This window comes from Triplophysa rosa, linkage group LG25, assembly GCF_024868665.1.
Source record: "Triplophysa rosa linkage group LG25, Trosa_1v2, whole genome shotgun sequence".
NCBI classification, from domain to species: Eukaryota; Metazoa; Chordata; class Actinopteri; order Cypriniformes; family Nemacheilidae; genus Triplophysa; species Triplophysa rosa.
This window is the reverse complement of record NC_079914.1, coordinates 17211036-17232151: the sequence shown is the minus strand read 5'-3', so window position 1 is coordinate 17232151 and position 21116 is coordinate 17211036. Positions and strand designations below refer to the sequence as shown.

The 21116-nt window shown below is 38.4% G+C and overlaps 1 protein-coding gene and 1 long non-coding RNA gene across 6 annotated transcripts in view; one reads left to right on the top strand and one right to left on the bottom strand.

Annotated features, from left to right (window-relative positions):
• LOC130549048 (natural killer cell receptor 2B4-like) overlaps positions 1 to 21116 on the top strand; it is a 176806-nt gene that overhangs the window by 73860 nt on the left and 81830 nt on the right. For 3 of the 5 annotated variants that reach the window (XM_057326189.1, XM_057326190.1, XM_057326188.1), the window contains 2 exons: positions 802 to 857; positions 10640 to 10843. The exons of the other annotated variants lie outside the window; for them this stretch is intronic. In XM_057326189.1, coding sequence (XP_057182172.1) covers positions 802 to 857; positions 10640 to 10720 — 137 coding nt within the window. In that variant the 3' untranslated portion in view covers positions 10721 to 10843. Of the gene's footprint in view, positions 1 to 801; positions 858 to 10639; positions 10844 to 21116 lie in introns of those variants that run through there. 5 annotated transcript variants of the gene reach the window in all.
• Positions 4995 to 6133, bottom strand: LOC130549085 (uncharacterized). The gene is made up of 3 exons (XR_008962134.1): positions 6109 to 6133; positions 5211 to 5246; positions 4995 to 5123 (listed from the first exon to the last, which is right to left on the bottom strand). It is a non-coding gene; the product is annotated as an uncharacterized LOC130549085 (long non-coding RNA).

Here is a 21116-nt window from a genome sequence, read left to right as displayed (position 1 = left end):
AAATTATTCAAAAACACCCATATTTATTAAGTATGTGACGTCGTTCGCATCTTTTGACTCCTCCTCTGCCTTATAAGGAGTGCTGCTTCCTTTCCACCAATCACCGTGAAGTCCTTTTTCTTAGTTCCTGTAAAATAACATTTCAAAACGTATATCCTGTGGTCAGTCGCCAGTCCTGAGGAATGTTCTCCAGGACAGTTTCTTTTGGGGAGCGGTCTCCTAGAGACCGTTCTTGTGGCCGGACAACATACCAACATTCTTAACATTCTTTTAGTAAAAAGAAAACACTCAATGATCTAATGCTTTTAATTATGTAGCGTTGTTTCTTAATCCTATGATTCATTAAAACACATCACAACTCATGATTATACTTAAAACATATTCAGTGGATTGATTCATAACATTTCTTTTATGAAAAACACTCTTTGTGTGTGTGTTGATCTAGATAATTTATAGCTCCAACCCCCAACCCATCCTGTCTCACTTCGTCTGCCACAGCAACCCTCCACCGAGAAAATACAGAAAGCACATAACAAAAGAACACAGCCCAATGACTCAATGAAAGAAAACACCCATTGATTATATTGATATTTAAATCATACTTTTATCTGAAAAATATTCCTACAGTGTGTGCGTGGCTAAAATACATCTTTTCTTTACTCTATAAATATTTGATAATGAATCTTATAGCTGATGCAGTAGTTTATTCATACAGAACTTAAGCATGTGAAGACTGTTGGGAAACCATCTGTGATGTCAATGAAGGTGTAACAGATCAAACATGTGTCATTATTGTTCCAGATCATGAAAAGCAAATCATCTGCTGTGATTCAACATTCACCAAACACAACACACAGGTGAAGATCTGTTTCAGATCGACTGATCTATCCTCTCTACCTCTTCTCTCAGACAGGTGTCACTCATCTTTATTTACAACCCTACACATACCTGCAGCTTCCTTTAGTGTTCTATATATACTGTCTGCAGTGCATCTGCTCATCATGACGGCATCACATATGTCACATGATGTCACTCTTGGCTTTATAAACCTCAGGTCCTGCTGTCCTTCATGTCTCTGACACATCTTACATCACAGATATGACTGTTTGAACTCATGAGTTCTGTATTTCTAGTCATGTGGCAGGATCGGGGCGGAGCCCTTAGGTTCTATGTGAGAAAGCCATGAGTTGTTTGTTTTGACAGCTCATGTGTTTTCTCGTGTCTTGTCATTGGTCCCGCCCCTCTTGTTTCATGTATTGCTTCCCTGCCGTGTCTAATGTTTCTCACCTGCCCTGTGTCATTACCCCTCGTTTGTCTTGCCCTATTTAATGCCCTCTTGTTTCATTGTCCTGTGCTCTTGCATTGTGTATGTAGGTGTACGTGTACCTTGTTCATGTTCGCATGTTGTTGCCCGTAAGCCTGTTTCTTGCCCTGTCCCTGAACTGTGAGTTTTGTGTTTTTTGCCTTAGTTACCCTGCTGTGTGTTTAGACGTTTGGTCGTGTTTTTAGTTTTGTTTTGCTATTCTTGTTTTACGTTTTGCCCCCACGTGGGAAGTCTTTTGTTTGTATTCTTAGTTTTGTCATCCCCATCGTGGGTGTTTTGTTTGTGCAGTGTTTTGTTTAAATAAAGTATTATTTCTTCAGGGCTGAATGTTTGAATAAGTTAAGGCATTGTAATAGGAAATATTATATATTGTCTGTGGATACGGTTTTGTAGACAAGTAAATAGGAGTCTTATGACGTTTAAATACTTTGTGTAGTTTTAGAGAAGTAATGTGAATACATTTGTTTATGCTGATATTAGTGAAGAGGAGATGTGTTTCATTAAATAAGTGGTGAGGAGTTAGTAACAGAAAAATAATAATTCATAAATATAATAATAAATGTTGAGTATTAGGAAAAGGATGATTTTAGTAAAATTGTACGATAAAAGAATAAAGTTAACTAAACTCTTAAGTTTCTGAGTTACATCTACGTATGTAATGTGCAGAATGAGAACAGACTGAGGTTTATAAAGCCAAGAGTGACATCATGTGACATATGTGATGCCGTCATGATGAGCAGATGCACTGCAGACAGTATATATAGAACACTAAAGGAAGCTGCAGGTATGTGTAGGGTTGTAAATAAAGATGAGTGACACCTGTCTGAGAGAAGAGGTAGAGAGGATAGATCAGTCGATCTGAAACAGATCTTCACCTGTGTGTTGTGTTTGGTGAATGTTGAATCACAGCAGATGATTTGCTTTTCATGATCTGGAACAATAATGACACATGTTTGATCTGTTACACCTTCATTGACATCACAGATGGTTTCCCAACAGTCTTCACATGCTTAAGTTCTGTATGAATAAACTACTGCATCAGCTATAAGATTCATTATCAAATATTTATAGAGTAAAGAAAAGATGTATTTTAGCCACGCACACACTGTAGGAATATTTTTCAGATAAAAGTATGATTTAAATATCAATATAATCAATGGGTGTTTTCTTTCATTGAGTCATTGGGCTGTGTTCTTTTGTTATGTGCTTTCTGTATTTTCTCGGTGGAGGGTTGCTGTGGCAGACGAAGTGAGACAGGATGGGTTGGGGGTTGGAGCTATAAATTATCTAGATCAACACACACACAAAGAGTGTTTTTCATAAAAGAAATGTTATGAATCAATCCACTGAATATGTTTTAAGTATAATCATGAGTTGTGATGTGTTTTAATGAATCATAGGATTAAGAAACAACGCTACATAATTAAAAGCATTAGATCATTGAGTGTTTTCTTTCTTCTATCGTCTTTCTCACAGATCCCCACCACGGCTTCCCCAGTCCTCCTTGTCTGTGTACTCTTTCCTTCTTTTTTTTTTCGTGCGTTTTTTTCTGTTCCTACCTTGTTGGGCCCTCTCCATTCTTTACTCTTTCCTGGTATGTTCCACTTTTCGGGCTCTTACCTTAGTCCGTGTTTTGGGTGACGTTTCCACTATTCTCATTAGGACGAAACGTTCGTTTTCCACGAGTCCTGTGACGCCACTTTTTCTCACTGCTTTATAGTATTCATTCATCTTGACATTACCCCACTTATGGGACATTCTTAGAGTTGCGTGAAGCAAAGTCAGTGAGCATGCGGCTCTGCCGGACCAGTAAATATACTTGGCAATGCTTGTGTGTTATGTGATGAAGGTCTGTAACGTTCAACGGATATGTGAGAGTTGAAAAAACACACAGTGATTGTGAAAGAAAGGCATTTTTAATAACAAAGAAAATACCAGATTTACAATATGACGTTTACAGACTAACACATGAAGATGGTGTGTGGCTAATGTAAGTATCCCAGTACGTTTGAGTAGGATATGAGTCGGTAGGGGTGTCTAGATTACTAACCTAGAAATGCAGATCTGAGTGAATTTTAGCTGACTACAATAATTTATTCTTTAATTATTATTGTGTGATTTTGAGTGTTTTTCAATATTTTTCATTTTTTCAGGTTTAAAAAGTGTATTTTTAAGAATGTTTTCTTACAAGTTTTAGGGTATTAAGTTTTTAAGAAGTGTTGATTTTGTAAAGATAACAAGACATTACTAGAGAGGGTGAATACAGCAGCAACAAGATGAAGCTGTGGGAAAATTGGAAGTTGTTGTGCGTATTAGGGATAATTGCAGGAACCATCGTAGGGATAATTTTCGGAATACAGAAAAGTCAGGAAGGTAATAGCACCACACTGCGAACTAGACACAGAAGATCAACTGCATCAACAGACCCATGTGTAACAAAATATGGGGGGCTAGAATTAAATTATGAAAAGAATTCAACCACTTCATTCCAATTCGATTTATGTAAAAGGGGAATAGAATTAGTTATGAAAGAATTCAACACTTCAATTAATTCGATTTATGTAAAGTAATAGCCTTTGGGAAAATGGAAGGCGGTGGTGATGTCTATAGTAGTGTCAATTGGGGTTTTCCTAGCCATATTAATTACCTGTGGATGTTGTTGTATTCCCTGTATTAGATCACTGTGCAATAGATTAATTGTTACAGCTATTGAAAAGAAAGAATCCCCACCCCCATACAGTATGCCTTTGTTGTCAAGTGATCTTGCAGAAGATGAAGGAGAAGATGATGTGTGACCTCTTATGAGGTCAAGAGAGGGAATTGTAGGAATATTTTTCAGATAAAAGTATGATTTAAATATCAATATAATCAATGGGTGTTTTCTTTCATTGAGTCATTGGGCTGTGTTCTTTTGTTATGTGCTTTCTGTATTTTCTCGGTGGAGGGTTGCTGTGGCAGACGAAGTGAGACAGGATGGGTTGGGGGTTGGAGCTATAAATTATCTAGATCAACACACACACAAAGAGTGTTTTTCATAAAAGAAATGTTATGAATCAATCCACTGAATATGTTTTAAGTATAATCATGAGTTGTGATGTGTTTTAATGAATCATAGGATTAAGAAACAACGCTACATAATTAAAAGCATTAGATCATTGAGTGTTTTCTTTTTACTAAAAGAATGTTAAGAATGTTGGTATGTTGTCCGGCCACAAGAACGGTCTCTAGGAGACCGCTCCCCAAAAGAAACGGTCCTGGAGAACATTCCTCAGGACTGGCGATTGACCACAGGATATACGTTTTGAAATGTTATTTTACAGGAACTAAGAAAAAGGACTTCACGGTGATTGGTGGAAAGGAAGCAGCACTCCTTATAAGGCAGAGGAGGAGTCATAAGATGCGAACGACGTCACATACTTAATAAATATGGGTGTTTTTGAATAATTTGGGTTGTTGGCTTTTGAGAGAGTGAGGAGATCATCTGACAACCCAAAGCTTTGTTACCTTTTTACATCTGATAATAAAACTTCTGCTTAATTTTGGAGAACGTCTCTGTACAAATTTTTGAACATGCAGGACGTTTAAGAGTCAACAGACATAACACATTGAACAATGTTTATTTTCTCTCCTCTGATCATCGTAGTTGTCATTATCTTACCTTGTTGTTGACGTGTGTTTGTGTGTTTTCTGCAGATGAAGAACATCAGAAGTGAAGCTACAATCATCAGAAATCCAACAGCACAAGAGATCACAACTATATAAACCAGACATGTTTCTCCTCCTTCAGAAGTATGAACATCTGTAATAATAAACCACAATAAAGCACCTTTACAGTGAACACATGTGATCTGTAAATCTGAGTTCATGTCATTCAGAGAATACTCACCTTCATCATGTTGATGGATTTCATGTTTGTCAGTTTCTAAAGAGAGCAGAACCCAACACGTATTAATAATGGGTCACACATTTACATTTCTATGGTCATGCAATATGTTTCTGTACTTAAATGTTGATTTTCCCATATGTGTAACATATCAATAATATACAAACTATAATTGACATTTGCCTGTTGCTACTCCAGTGTTAATATGTGATTTAAATGAAAATGTCAATTAAAGCTTTTTTACGAATAAAATGATGTTCATTCATGTATGCTCTCTTATCTTATTCTTGCCATCTCCTCATCTCCTCATCTTAATCTCTTGACAACATAAGACATCATGTGTCACTTAATGTCCGTCTCATCGTATCAGTCACACCTGAACCGCTAACTTCACTGCACTCATAATTTCTTCATCCTCATGTCATGTCAAACCTGTATGAGTTTCTTTCATCTGCAGAACACAAGAAGATATTTTGAAGAATGTTGATAATCAAACAACACTGAACTCCATTGACTTCTATTGTATGAACATTTCTCAAAATATCTTCTCTTGTGTTCCACTGAAGAAAGACTCACACACGGATTTACAAACACATCATGAGAGAATAAATGACAAATTGACACGTTTTGATTTATTTATTTTGTATTCATTAATAACCAGTTCATCATCATTTGACTCAACTAGAAATGCCCACCCAACAAAGAAAAAACATTTCTGGATTCCCAAAGAACCTTCCAGTCAATAAATACCATTCGTCTTATTTGACCTGTTTATAGTCTGAAGAACTGAGAGGTTCTGCACATGATCAATACAGCCAAACATATCTTCTGTGTCTTTGTTTATTAACTTATGAGTGTAGAAGAGCTCAAATAAACAGAAAGATGATATAAATCTACTCACCATTAACAGTAAGACTGAATGTCTTGCTGTCTCTCTATATTCTCCCAAGAATATAGAGATATAAAGTCCAGAGTGTTGAGATGTGATGTTTGTGATGGTGAGATCTCCAGTCTGATTGTTCATCTTCAGTCTGTCTCTGAACATCTCAGTCTCATCATTATATGTGGGATTAATACTGATCTGATCTCTGATTCGTGGGATGCATGTTTTTAAACCCACACATCACATCATTTCTTGTATGTGAGTGACATAGTGTGTAGAGTAACAGAATGTCCCTCCATCACTGACACTCTTCACTTCATCACCAAACACACCTGAACAACACAAACACACACAGATATTCAGGACTGAGTTCAGTACATTTCAGCTCTCAACATGAAGTCATTGTTGTGTTGAAGGGAGTATTAGTTTAAGACTGTATTGTTTTAAACAGAAACTGTAATGGTTCTTTTATGAAAACTGTTCATCCAAAATATAATAAGATTCTTCTACAGCATCTTTAGGCACATTTTCTTTTTCCAGCGTGTATGTGGACACAAACACAGTCAGGATAGGACATTATGAAATGAGTTTTGTTCTTGTTTATAAACAATTATTGTTCACTAGATGGTGTATCTATCTCTCATGGAGGCAAGCAGAAGGTATCGATAGAGCGACTCGACGATTGTGATAGTTGACACGAACTTGTTTTAAACAAGAACAAATCTCATTTCATAATGTCATATCCTGACCTGTGTTTGTGTCCACAGTACACGCTTGAAAATAAATGTGCTAAATGATGCTGTAGAAGAATCTTTTTATTTTATTTTGGATGAACAGTTTCATAAAGAACCATTACAGTTGTTTAAAACTAATACAGTCTAAACTAATACTCACTTCAACACCAACAATGACTTGTTTTGTGTGAACTGAATATCACTGAACTCAGTCTCTGTATTGATCGACTTCGTGTGTGTTTGTGTTGTTCAGGTGTGTTTGGTGATGAAGTGAAGATGTCAGTGATGGAGGGACATTCTGTTACTCTACACACTAATGTTACTGAACTATACACACATGAGGAGATGTACTGGTGGTTTAAAAACATCCGCATCGCCAGAATCAGGAGATCAGTCAATATTAATCCCACATATAATGATGAGACTGAGATATTCAGAGACAGACTGAAGATGAACAATCAGACTGGAGATCTCACCATCACAAACATCAGAGCTGAACACTCTGGACGTTATAAACTCAACATTCTTGGGAGAAATAAGGAGACAGCCAAGACATTCAGTCTTACTGTTAATGGTGAGTAGTTTTATATCATCTTTCTGTTTATTTGAGCTCTTCTACACTCATAAGTTAATAAACAAAGACACAGAAGATATGTTTGGCTGTATTGATCATGTGCAGAACCTCTCAGTTCTTCAGACTATAAACAGGTCAAATAAGACGAATGGTATTTATTGACTGGAAGGTTCTTTGGGAATCCAGAAATGTTTTTTCTTTGTTGGGTGGGCATTTCTAGTTGAGTCAAATGATGATGAACTGGTTATTAATGAATACAAAATAAATAAATCAAAACGTGTCAATTTGTCATTTATTCTCTCATGATGTGTTTGTAAATCCGTGTGTGAGTCTTTCTTCAGTGGAACACAAGAGAAGATATTTTGAGAAATGTTCATACAATAGAAGTCAATGGAGTTCAGTGTTGTTTGATTATCAACATTCTTCAAAATATCTTCTTGTGTTCTGCAGATGAAAGAAACTCATACAGGTTTGACATGACATGAGGATGAAGAAATTATGAGTGCAGTGAAGTTAGCGGTTCAGGTGTGACTGATACGATGAGACGGACATTAAGTGACACATGATGTCTTATGTTGTCAAGAGATTAAGATGAGGAGATGAGGAGATGGCAAGAATAAGATAAGAGAGCATACATGAATGAACATCTATTTTTATTTTTAAAAAAGCTTTAATTGACTTTTTCATTTAAATCACATATTAACACTGGAGTAGCAACAGGCAAATGTCAATTATAGTTTGTATATTATTGATATGTTACACATATGGGAAAATCAACATTTAAATACAGAAACATATTGCATGACCATAGAAATGTAAATGTGTGACCCATTATTAATACGTGTTGGGTTCTGCTCTCTTTAAACTCTGACAAACATGAAATCCATCAACATGATGAAGGTGAGTATTCTCTGAATGACATGAACTCAGATTTACAGATCACATGTGTTCACTCTAAAGGTGCTTTATTGTGGTTTATTATTACAGCAGCAGCAGATGTTCATACACCTGGAGGAGAAACACATCTGGTTCATATCATTCCTCTCTCTTGTGCTGCTGTTGGGTGTGTGATGATTGTAGCTTCACTTCTGATGTTCTTCATCTGCAGAAAACACACAAACACACGTCAACAACAAGGTAAATAATGACAACTACTGATGATCAGAGGAGAGGAAAATAAACATTGTTCAGAATGTGTGTGTGTGCTGTTGGACTTTAAAGGCAGTCCTGCATGTTCAAAAATTTGCACGGAGACGTTCTCCAAAATTAAGCAGAAGTTTTATTATCAGATGTAAAAAGGTAACAAAGCTTTGGGTTGTCAGATGATCTCCTCACTCTCTCAAAAGCCAACAACCCAAATTATTCAAAAACACCCATATTTATTAAGTATGTGACGTCGTTCGCATCTTCTGACTCCTCCTCTGCCTTATAAGGAGTGCTGCTTCCTTTCCACCAATCACCGTGAAGTCCTTTTTCTTAGTTCCTGTAAAATAACATTTCAAAACGTATATCCTGTGGTCAGTCGCCAGTCCTGAGGAATGTTCTCCAGGACAGTTTCTTTTGGGGAGCGGTCTAAACGTTCTTGTGGCCGACAAATACAACATTCTTAACATTTTTTGTAAAAAGAAAACTCATATAGTACATGCTTTTATTTGTAGGCGTTGTTCTTCTTAATCTTTAGATTCATTAAAACAATCACAATCATGATTATACTTAATAAACATATTTCAGTGGAATTGATTCATACATTTTCTTTTATGAAAAACAAATCTCTGTGTGTGTGTTGATCTAGATATTATATAGCTCCAAACCCAACCCATCCTGTCTCACTTCGTCTGCACACAGAAACCCTCCCCACTGAGAAAATACAAGAAGCACATAAAAAAGATACACAGCCACATGATCAATGAAAGAAACACCCCATTGATTATATTGATATTTAAATCATACTTTTATCTTGAAAAATATTCTTACAATTCCTCTCTTGAACTCGTAAGAGGTCACACAATCATCTTCATGCTAGAATCACTTCATAACAACAGGCATACTGTGAATGGGGGTGAGATTCTTTCTTTTCAATAGCTGTAAAATTAATCTATTGCACAGTGATCTAATCAGGGAATACAACAACACCCAAGGTGATTAATATGCTAGGAAAACTCCTATTGACACTAATAGACATTCACCACGCTTTTCCATTTCCCCAAGGTATTATTAACATAAATCGATTGTAATGAAGTGGTTGAATTCTGTTCATAATCTAATTCTATTCCCCCTTTACATAAATCGAATTGAAATGAAGGTGTTGAATTCTTTCATATTTAATTCTAGCCATATGACACATGGGTCTGTTGATGCAGTTGATCTTCTGTGTCTAGTTCGCAGTGTGGTGCTATTACCTTCCTGACTTTTCTGTATTCCGAAAATTATCCCTACGATGGTTCCTGCAATTATCCCTAATACGCACAACAACTTCCAATTTTCCCACAGCTTCATCTTGTTGCTGCTGTATTCACCCTCTCTAGTAATGCCTTGTTATCTTTACAAAATCAACACTTCTTAAAAACTTAATACCCTAAAACTTGTAAGAAAACATTCTTAAAAATACACTTTTTAAACCTGAAAAAATGAAAAATATTGAAAAACACTCAAAATCACACAATAATAAAACTTGGTTATAAGGAATAAATGGTTATTTGTATGTTCACGTCCGTAAACATTTCACTCAGAATCTTTTGCACTTTCTTGAAGTCTAGTTTATCTAGACCACACCCTAGCCGGGGTACTGAGATACTTCTTACTCTATTAGCCACACACCAATCTCTCATGTGTTTTAGGCTTTCTGTGAAACAGTCATATGTTGGTAAATCAGTGTATTGTTCTTTGGTTATTATGTGAAAAATAATTCTGCCGTCTTCTTCTTTAGTCACTGCACATTCACCTGGTTGTTTGTTTTGGTCAATTACTTTCTCTGTACCATATCGCCGTTTGAACTGTTTAGCTATACCTGCTCCGTATGCACAGTCAGCACTTACACAATGGGCCAATGGTTCTGTGTTTGGACTTGTGAAAATGTTGCCTGTTTTGTGTATAATTTGGAGCTGTTGGTGTTGTCCAGTGGCAATTTCAGTGTCTGTTTTACCGTCACTTTGTTTATCCTTGGTCCTTCGAGCNGACAGAACAGCTGTGAAGAGGTTTATATAGTGTAACAGTTGTCATCCTCTGTGTTTTGTGTTTTTAGGAATCTGAAATGACGAAGGTGGTTTATACACATTACAGCATTAAAGAAGATCAAACTCCTCTGTTATCGGTTATGGATTGACTGCAAAAACAAAAAGTTTGATATTATTTACTGATTTTGTTCAGTTTTGAATGTATTTTATTGTTGTGCTGTCAGTACTGAAATCCTCCTTTCACCACAGCTGTATTAAAACTGATGAACACATCTGGCCTTCGAGTCGGCGAACTCGTAAAGGAATATTCCAAAATTGTTTGTTGTGTGTTAAATGTTAAGAGTTGAATGTGAATACTGATAAAGGCGATTGAAGAAAAGACGTTGCGTCACAGAGACTCGTTGAGAAACTGAGACGTTGCGTCAGTAATTAAGTGAATTAATTTGGAAAACTAGTCACAAAGACCACCTTATACTATAAATTGGAATACATAAGGCTGTAAAAGATTGTGAACAGTACAATTGTGTGTAAAATGACTGAATTTCAAAAAGAATGTGATGAATATGGATGTCCGCCAGTGTTGACACAGTGGCAAAATGTTACGGATATGCTGTTAACTCAGGCTGAACCAGCAGACAGGAAAAAGAGACAAAAAGTAGACGTAGACCTCACGGGAGTTACAAATCAGATACAGGCTCTGGAACAGAGAGTTGACCACCTGGTCAAGGCAGTAAAGAAGGATGTGGATGTCACATTGCATAGGGCCAGAGAAGCCATAGAGGATAAGAGTAAAGAACCATTAAATAGACAGCAGCCAAAGCATACATCAACACCCCGTAATCGTGAGGAACAAGTGGAACCACTGAGGGTACAGATTACAGGGGACATGACTGTTGAGGGACCAATTAGTAGCAGAACAAGATCACACAAGACCCCAGATCCAAGGGAATTTTTTTTATCACAAGTCCACCCATATCACCAGTTACAGGTACCACAGATGCAGGCACCTTTAATGCACAGACCAGGTGGTAATTTACAGTACCAACCATGGTCGCATAGTGACATGACAGCAATAGCAAGTAAACTGCCACCCATTACTTCAGGAGGCAGCAGATGGTTGAGTAAGCTGACAGCACTCAGCCATGGCACTGACTTGGCTTTGGGTGATTTGAGATGCCTGTTGGGTCAGATACTGACAGCCTCACAAATGCAAAATTTAGAGCTCGATGCAAATACTATGTATGTTGCAAATGAGATACCATTTACCAGAGTAAGTACTGTTGTAAGCCAAACTCTTCGTCGACTATATCCTGTGCCACCAACCGTGTACCAGAATATAAAATTCCGCATTAAGCCAGGTGAGACTGGAGCGGCTTATTATTTCCGTTGTGCTGCTGAGTGGGAACAAATGGTGGAGGAAAACAGTTTAAACAACCCTGTGACACGAGACATATTTAGAGCAGCAGTAATGACAGGAGCTCCAAATGGGGTGAAACAGGCAATGGAGAATAATCCAGATATCCCAGTGGCAAGTAACGAGGTATGGGAAAGACATTTAGTGCACCACACAGACAGAGCAGTGGAAAGAGCCAATAAAGAGGAAGAGGAACTAGAAAGAGTTAAAACCCAGTTGTTAAAATTGCAATTAGAAAAAGCCAAAAGTGAAGGGACAACCAAGAAGGCCAAGCAAATGCCACAACACACTCCCAATGCACCCCAACCCATAGACCCATATCAGGGACCCCCTTACAGTGGCTCTCCTTTTGGAGGACCGACGCAACACCATCCATATAGTAACCCATATTATGCCCAAGGACCAAACCGTAGACAGAGACCCCCTTGGAGAGGGAATGGACGAGGACAGCCAGAAAGAGGGAGGGGAGGGTTTGAGAGGGATCAGTGTTTTGAGTGTGGTGGGTATGGACACTGGGTGAGAGATTGCCCACAAAGACCAGCACAGAGTCAGGGCCAGAGTAACGGTCCACCTGCGGGGGGATGGGGTCCCCGAAGAGGTGGTACCGGTGGTCGTGGCAGGGGACCACAAACCCCAAACAACCCGGGGCAACACTTCCCGTCACCTTCCAACCTACAGGTGCCTGTGCACCCAACATGGGGCCCGGAGGGTGGGGCGGAGGAATGTTGAAGGGGCCCACAGAGAACCACCATGAGAGGAATGGCTGAACCTCTCATGGAAATAGTGGTGAACAATCAACCACTAAAAGCTCTGGTGGATACTGGGGCAACATACTCTACTGTAACGAAGGGCACGATTGACAATAGCGATCTGACAAATCGCACAGTAGGAGTAATAGGGTTCTCTGGTGAGGTAGAAAAATGGCCTATGACGAAATTACTGAAAGTAAAAGTTGATAAACAAATATTGACACACTCATTCCTGTACTCTTGTAATGCTCCCATCCCCCTTTTAGGCAGAGATCTATTAATCAAATTAGGAGCCAGCATTTTATGTTCACCCGAGGGAGTGATAGTGAAATTTCCAGATGGTTCAGAAACAAATTGTTCTCTTTCAGGTCACACCACAGACAGTCAGTGGATGTTAACATCGTGTGGTGAGTTAGAAGATGCTGAATATATTGGGTTGAGCTAGATTCCAGTGTAGCCACTCAAAGTTTGTATCTAGGTATAAGAACATCGCCAATGGATAACAAACATAGACATTTTTCTGCCACCAATAGACCCCTTACATTGCACATTGTTTTATGACAGGGATGACACCACACAATACCAAGATCTATGTTCAGGAAATAGAGACAGTAAATGGGTGTTAAGGGGATCTGGTCTCATGATAGGAAAAGAGGGAGTAGTGAGCACCAATTTTACTGACAGAAGAGCAGATGAAATGGTATGAAATGTCTGATACAGCTGCACCACACGTCTCTGTAGCATTACATCCGAAACATGAAGCTAGGGAGCTAGGCAACATGACTAAGAGACTGTTATCAGCCAAAGATTGGGAACCCACAGAACATTGGGGTATCCTATATTCAGATACACAAAAAGCATATTGGGTGCAAGACCAAACAGAAGACACAGGGGTGTTGACACATAAACAGATCTCTAGAAGCCATGGTAGGGAGCAGACAGACGCTGACGGAGCAGAAAAAATGATTGACACATTGCCAGATAATCTATGGTCTCAAGGACCAACAGATGTAGGGTTTTGTAACATCAAACCTGTTAGCTTTAAGTTAACCACCACCACACCTATTTGGGTCCCTCAGTACCGCAACAAACCAGAAGCAGAAGAAGGTGTAGCCACCACTGTTTCTGGACTGATTGACAAGGGAGTGATAACCCCTTATAGGTCTAATTGGAACACACCAATTTTTCCTGTGCCTAAGCCAGGTACCAATAAATACAGGTTGGTACATGATTTACGCCAGATAAATTCCATTGTAGCAACACCTACAATGACAGTACCAAATCCTTATACAGCATTGTCTGAAATCACTCCAGCACATCAATGGTTTACGTGTATTGATTTGGCTAATGCTTTCTTCTGTATTCCAATCGCAGAGGATTGCAAAGCATGTTTGGCTTTTACATACAGGGGCTGGCAGTATTCCTATAACAGACTACCACAAGGGTTTATTTTGTCGGACTTTAAAGGCAGTCCTGCATGTTCAAAAATTTGTACAGAGACGTTCTCCAAAATTAAGCAGAAGTTTTATTATCAGATGTAAAAAGGTAACAAAGCTTTGGGTTGTCAGATGATCTCCTCACTCTCTCAAAAGCCAACAACCCAAATTATTCAAAAACACCCATATTTATTAAGTATGTGACGTCGTTCGCATCTTATGACTCCTCCTCTGCCTTATAAGGAGTGCTGCTTCCTTTCCACCAATCACCGTGAAGTCCTTTTTCTTAGTTCCTGTAAAATAACATTTCAAAACGTATATCCTGTGGTCAGTCGCCAGTCCTGAGCATAGTTGCCAAGTCCGCTTATAATACGCGACCTTGGGCTTCTTTTTCTGTCAAGTCGCGTTAAAAAATCACTTGTCGCGGGTTGCGGGTTTTGGGGCTTATTTTAAAAAATATGGTTGCTTGTTCTGAACCTGACATCTATGGTCGCTGTTTTGTTCAATCCATTAACACTGTCTGCTCGAAGGTAGGCTTTTTGTACTACATGCGGCAGAGCATAACTTCACAGCACTGCGAGAGCTATTTGAAAGCATACAGAGACGTCTACTGTCGATCACTCTCGCGGTACTATGATGTCACGCGCCGATTGGTCTGCGCGGCGCCGCAGGAGGTCACACAACAGATCTAAGCACGTAACACAACGTACAGAAGCCAAGAATGTTACAGTGGTCTCTTCACGTAATCATTGGCGCTCTTTGTGTAATCGGAGGTAAATATACTAAACAGATGAAATATTCACTTAAAGATAAAAAGCATTTTATAACCGGGCTACATCATTAAACATGTTAAAAGTGTAGATCTGCGCGTTTGGCTACACAGCGTTATTCAAGCCTAAGCACGTGTGAATAGCGTAATTTGTCCTCAAACACACCGCCTCCTTTCCCCTACCAACTAAACTAAATGTATTACATCTGTCACGATTAGAATGAAATGTGAAAATGAACGAAACGGTCAGATCTGATCACGGTGCAGCAAAGGGGTAGGGAGGGATGACCCTATTTATTAGGCTATAAGGTAAACATCAAACATTTTTATTGTATTAAATAAATGTATTGATCATTGCAGAATATAATTTAAAAAGTATACATATGCATATAGTTCAGTTTTACTTCATTATAAATGTGTGGCTGTTACAGCTACGTTAAGTGGTCATTATATCTTCTCCTTTTCCATCTCTCCAGGCCTATACTGCTCACATCAGAGATTTGCAATTAATTTTTGTAAAATAATTTATGTTTGTGTTTTTCAAACAGGGTAGTGTCAGTTTAAAATGACCCAGGCTCGTTCATTAATAATAAATAATTGATAATAAATTACATTGATGATCATGAATAATGTTGGGCTTGTTTTGGGCTTGTTTTTGGAGCTGCAGTTGCTTATTTGTCTTGCAAAAGTTGGCAACACTGGTCCTGAGGAATGTTCTCCAGGACCGTTTCTTTTGGGGAGCGGTCTCCTAGAGACCGTTCTTGTGGCCGGACAACATACCAACATTCTTAACATTCTTTTAGTAAAAAGAAAACACTCAATGATCTAATGCTTTTAATTATGTAGCGTTGTTTCTTAATCCTATGATTCATTAAAACACATCACAACTCATGATTATACTTAAAACATATTCAGTGGATTGATTCATAACATTTCTTTTATGAAAAACACTCTTTGTGTGTGTGTTGATCTAGATAATTTATAGCTCCAACCCCCAACCCATCCTGTCTCACTTCGTCTGCCACAGCAACCCTCCACCGAGAAAATACAGAAAGCACATAACAAAAGAACACAGCCCAATGACTCAATGAAAGAAAACACCCATTGATTATATTGATATTTAAATCATACTTTTATCTGAAAAATATTCCTACAGTGTGTGCGTGGCTAAAATACATCTTTTCTTTACTCTATAAATATTTGATAATGAATCTTATAGCTGATGCAGTAGTTTATTCATACAGAACTTAAGCATGTGAAGACTGTTGGGAAACCATCTGTGATGTCAATGAAGGTGTAACAGATCAAACATGTGTCATTATTGTTCCAGATCATGAAAAGCAAATCATCTGCTGTGATTCAACATTCACCAAACACAACACACAGGTGAAGATCTGTTTCAGATCGACTGATCTATCCTCTCTACCTCTTCTCTCAGACAGGTGTCACTCATCTTTATTTACAACCCTACACATACCTGCAGCTTCCTTTAGTGTTCTATATATACTGTCTGCAGTGCATCTGCTCATCATGACGGCATCACATATGTCACATGATGTCACTCTTGGCTTTATAAACCTCAGGTCCTGCTGTCCTTCATGTCTCTGACACATCTTACATCACAGATATGACTGTTTGAACTCATGAGACAGAACAGCTGTGAAGAGGTTTATATAGTGTAACAGTTGTCATCCTCTGTGTTTTGTGTTTTTAGGAATCTGAAATGACGAAGGTGGTTTATACACATTACAGCATTAAAGAAGATCAAACTCCTCTGTTATCGGTTATGGATTGACTGCAAAAACAAAAAGTTTGATATTATTTACTGATTTTGTTCAGTTTTGAATGTATTTTATTGTTGTGCTGTCAGTACTGAAATCCTCCTTTCACCACAGCTGTATTAAAACTGATGAACACATCTGGCCTTTCTGTCTCACTGAATTTAATCAGCAGTAAAACAGCGATATGTGTTATTTTCCATTCAGTATTAATTACATTTCTATCATAAAACTCCACACAGAAGTTTAATGTAAACGGTCATGTAAATATCCTGCTGTCTGTGCTGTGATTGTGACCTCTAGTGGTGACATGATGAAACTGCAGTAGATGTCAGACAGGACACTACATTAATAAAAAACATGAACACTTGTGTAAAACCAGCTATATTTATTATGTGAACATTTTCTAAACTGTTTCCACCCATGGTTGAGTAAAACAACCCAGCATTAGGGTCATTTTAACCCAGAAGTGTGTTCTCTCCAATATTTACCCAGCCATGGGTTAAAACCACAGCGTTATTCAACACTCTATGGGCATTAATATTTTTTTTTTATATTAGTCACTATCGATCGTTCAGAACTCTCGTTCAATGAGTTTACTGAGGCTTTACTCAAGTATATTATTCAAGTATATAAAATGTATATCTTGTGTTAGTGAACCCGACTCACAACCCGATGTGATCAGAGGCTTGATAGAGGAAACGGTGACACTGAATGAGAATAGAGAAGTATTTCTTTATAAATATAGCTTTGAAGATAAACGTGCTGTCAGCACTTCTCACTTCAGTCTTGATTCTGATTGGTCTGCTTGTTTTATATAGAAAACATATATATGACTGGTTTTAGAGGGGTTTGGCAACTGTTTTAGTTATCAGGCTGGAGATTAATACAATATAAGAAAACATGCATTTCAACACATTTGAACCTCTCTCTCTCTGAGATTTCAGAGACAGACTGAAGATGAACAATCAGACTGGAGATCTCACCATCACAAACATCAACTAACACTCTGGACTTATAACTCAAATTCTTGGGAGAAATAAGGAGACAGCCAAGACATTCAGTCTTACTGTTAATGGTGAGTAGTTTTATATCATCTTGTCTGTTTATTTGAGCTCCTCCTACACTCATAAGTTAATATATAAAAGCACTAAACTAAAGTATGTGTAACAGGAGGGAAAGGCAGGCTCAGGAACAGGTCAGGAAGCAGATGCATTTGCAGTTGGTCAGAGAAACATTGCGGTTTATATACACAGGATAACAAAGGCAAATAAACAACACGTGTGGTGTCATGATTCAGGATCAGGATCCCTTGTTTAATGTGGAGAGAGGCATTTTGGCCCATTTGGCGTTCCATATGCTCTCTCCGGTCTTGTCTCTTCCAGCCCCTGCTCTTCCGTCTCAGAAAGGAGGTTTAGTGAAAACTCTGAGTATGTTAAGCCTGAAATGAGGGAAACTCTGGGTTTTGTGTTTCAGAATGTGAGGTATGTGTGAGATTCTTAGTTTTCCTGTGTTCTGTTCTTTGTGTTCAATATAAACATTATGTTATGTCCTGTTTATGCATTCCATGTTTTCTATATACATATGCTTATGGTACATGTCGACCCAACATAAAAGTCATTAAGAATTATGAGTTGAAGTGGCTAGACCCCTATCAGGATGTTCCAGACGGAGAGAACAGGGAACTCAGTAAATGCAAGCCTTAGCAATATTGTTAAACATCCATGTTGGTGATTTTCCATCTGCTCATAGTGTCTGGGTCGGATTGTGACATCATTTCCCCATAGATTCCTATATAATGGACCTGTACTCAATTAAGATTGAGACTTGAGCGAACTGCACTTCTGTGTCTGTGTCATTCTTGGCTCCCTGGATCCAGAACTTCTGTGTGTTCCATCGACTGACTACGAATTTCACCTAGACATAAAGTTAGATTCTAGCCAATTCTAACAGCTGGGGGCTCGTCTGCGTAAAGAGGGGAAGAAGCCTCTTTGACCCGTGAGACGGAAGAATAACTAGAAAAGGCGCACCGATGATCTGGCACGGACCTTCAATAAAGGGGTAAGTGTTTTGATATTTCTTTAATAAATTTTAAATTTGAAGAAATATAGCGCTTACCCTGTAGGATTCCTGTGGTTGATTTCGTATAAAAACACGAAATCAGGTTCAACACTCATTGTTAGTGGGATTTCAAACCTGAGAAAGTGGGGTAACTCAAGCCGTTTCTAAAGGAGAGGTCACTTATACTCAGAGTCAGTAACCATAGTAACTTACTCTGTGAACCTAACCTGGTCGAGAGCAGCTTTTCTTTGTAAACCCAGAGATTCTTTTCATCTCCTCCCCTTTTAAAGCACAAGTGGTGTAACTCATTCATTAATACAGTCATTCATGGCTCACATTATGATCACACAGAGACCATCAATGTCATTTGTGCTTTTATAGAGGATCCTGTGTGTGAAGAGACTTCATTCATTCATTGGGATGCACTTTGATTTCAGGAGAGGAAGTTACAGCACTGCTTTTTAATTCGACCTGTGCCTTGTTCACAAATTAATCCGATTCCGCGGAGAAATGAAACGAACAAACGCTCCATGTTTTTCCCACATGAGCTGGAACGTCTTTAAAAATAAACTTTAACCCCGCATTCCTAATATCTCACTTTGATTTCAGGAGAGGAAGTTACAGCACTGCTTTTTAATTCGACCTGTGCCTTGTTCACAAATTAATCCGATTCCGCGGAGAAATGAAACGAACAAACGCTCCATGTTTTTCCCACATGAGCTGGAACTTCTTTAAAAATAAACTTTAACCTCTCATTCCTAATATCTGAATCTGAAGGAAGGTTATGAAGTGACAGTGTTCTTCCACAACCTGGGATGGCACATTATTTAGCTATCTTTAACGGCATGTTTGTTTATTGCCTGCTCGCTCTATCTGGGCTAGAGATAGTCGTTGATATTTTTCTGTGGAGGCGGTGCAGCTTTTTCCCTCAGGCTGTCAGGCTAATGACCAGTCAGAACTAATACACCCTACAGCAGTGGTCACCAACCCTGTTCCTGGAGATCGAGCGTCTTGCAGACTGCAGCTCCAACCCTGCTTCAGCACACCTGTCTGTTATTATCAAGCAAACCTGAACACCTTGATGAGATAGTTCAGGTGTGTTTGATTGGGGTTAGAGCTGAAATCTTCAGGACGGTCGATCTCCAGGAGCAGGGTTGGTGACCTACAGCATACTCCCACTTTACGGTATGCCACACACTGCACTTTAACTCTGACACAGTTCAAACTGGACTACACGTACACACTGCACTAATACTACAATCTATCTGCTACCACTGAATACCATCCAATGCACATCCTTGACATCCGCTTACCCAGTTTATGTATCATCTGCTGCACCTTTGCATATTATTGTGTGTACATATGGTGTATAACATGTATTGATAAGTGTAAGTATGTGTAATAGTACACGGTGTGTACTGGTATATGTATGTGTGTGTTGCACACTGTCATCTGTGTAAGTCTGTATGTAAATAGAACTGTCTTTATGAAAACTGTTTCTGCACTTTCTGGAGCACGCTCTCACACAACACTTCACTGATCCAACAAACACGTTGTCAAAAATGTGGCTCCCATACATAAGATTGAACAATCACTGTTATGCTTTAACGAGGTTTCTTCTTAAAAGTCATTCCACCTTTAACCCATCTTTGTTTAAATGAGTTCAGTGTGAAAACCACAGGCTTCTCACCGCTTCACACTGTCATCCTCAACGCTCAACACAATGAATCAATATCTGACTTGTTCTGTGTTTCAGCTCTGTTGTGAAGTGCTTCTCATCATTGAGTTTTTGTCTTTTGTGTTTTTGACATGAATCTGAGATGATCATGTCTTTTATTGGTATGTTGGAAGGCCTCTCTCTCTGTCAGCGGGCTCGTGAGAGAAATCAGAAGACTAGAATCTCTTCATAGATTCTTTAATAAAAAGTAGCTTCTGTTTTATTGTAACCCATTTAATGTACATTAAAAGAATTAAAGATGAAAAACATCAGTCCAGGATATCTACGACTGCAGTTATTTGTGTTGATTTATCAGATCATCACGTGTGAAACATCATGTACATTTAACAAACGTGTGAACTTTATTTTGGGCTGTACAGAGCAGTATATGCAGATGTGTTTGTGATCTTGTATTCAGGTCTGAGGTCACTGTGTTCCAGAAGTGTTTTTTTATTTTAACACTGAAAATGTGCTCATAGCTGCAATTTATTATCATTTACAGGTACACAAATAGAAATGATATATTCTCATATAATTCCTTATAGCCCTGCATGTTCAAAGAGTATCAAACACTTTATATATATTATTTTTTTCATTTGCCTGACATGCATAGGCTACAGC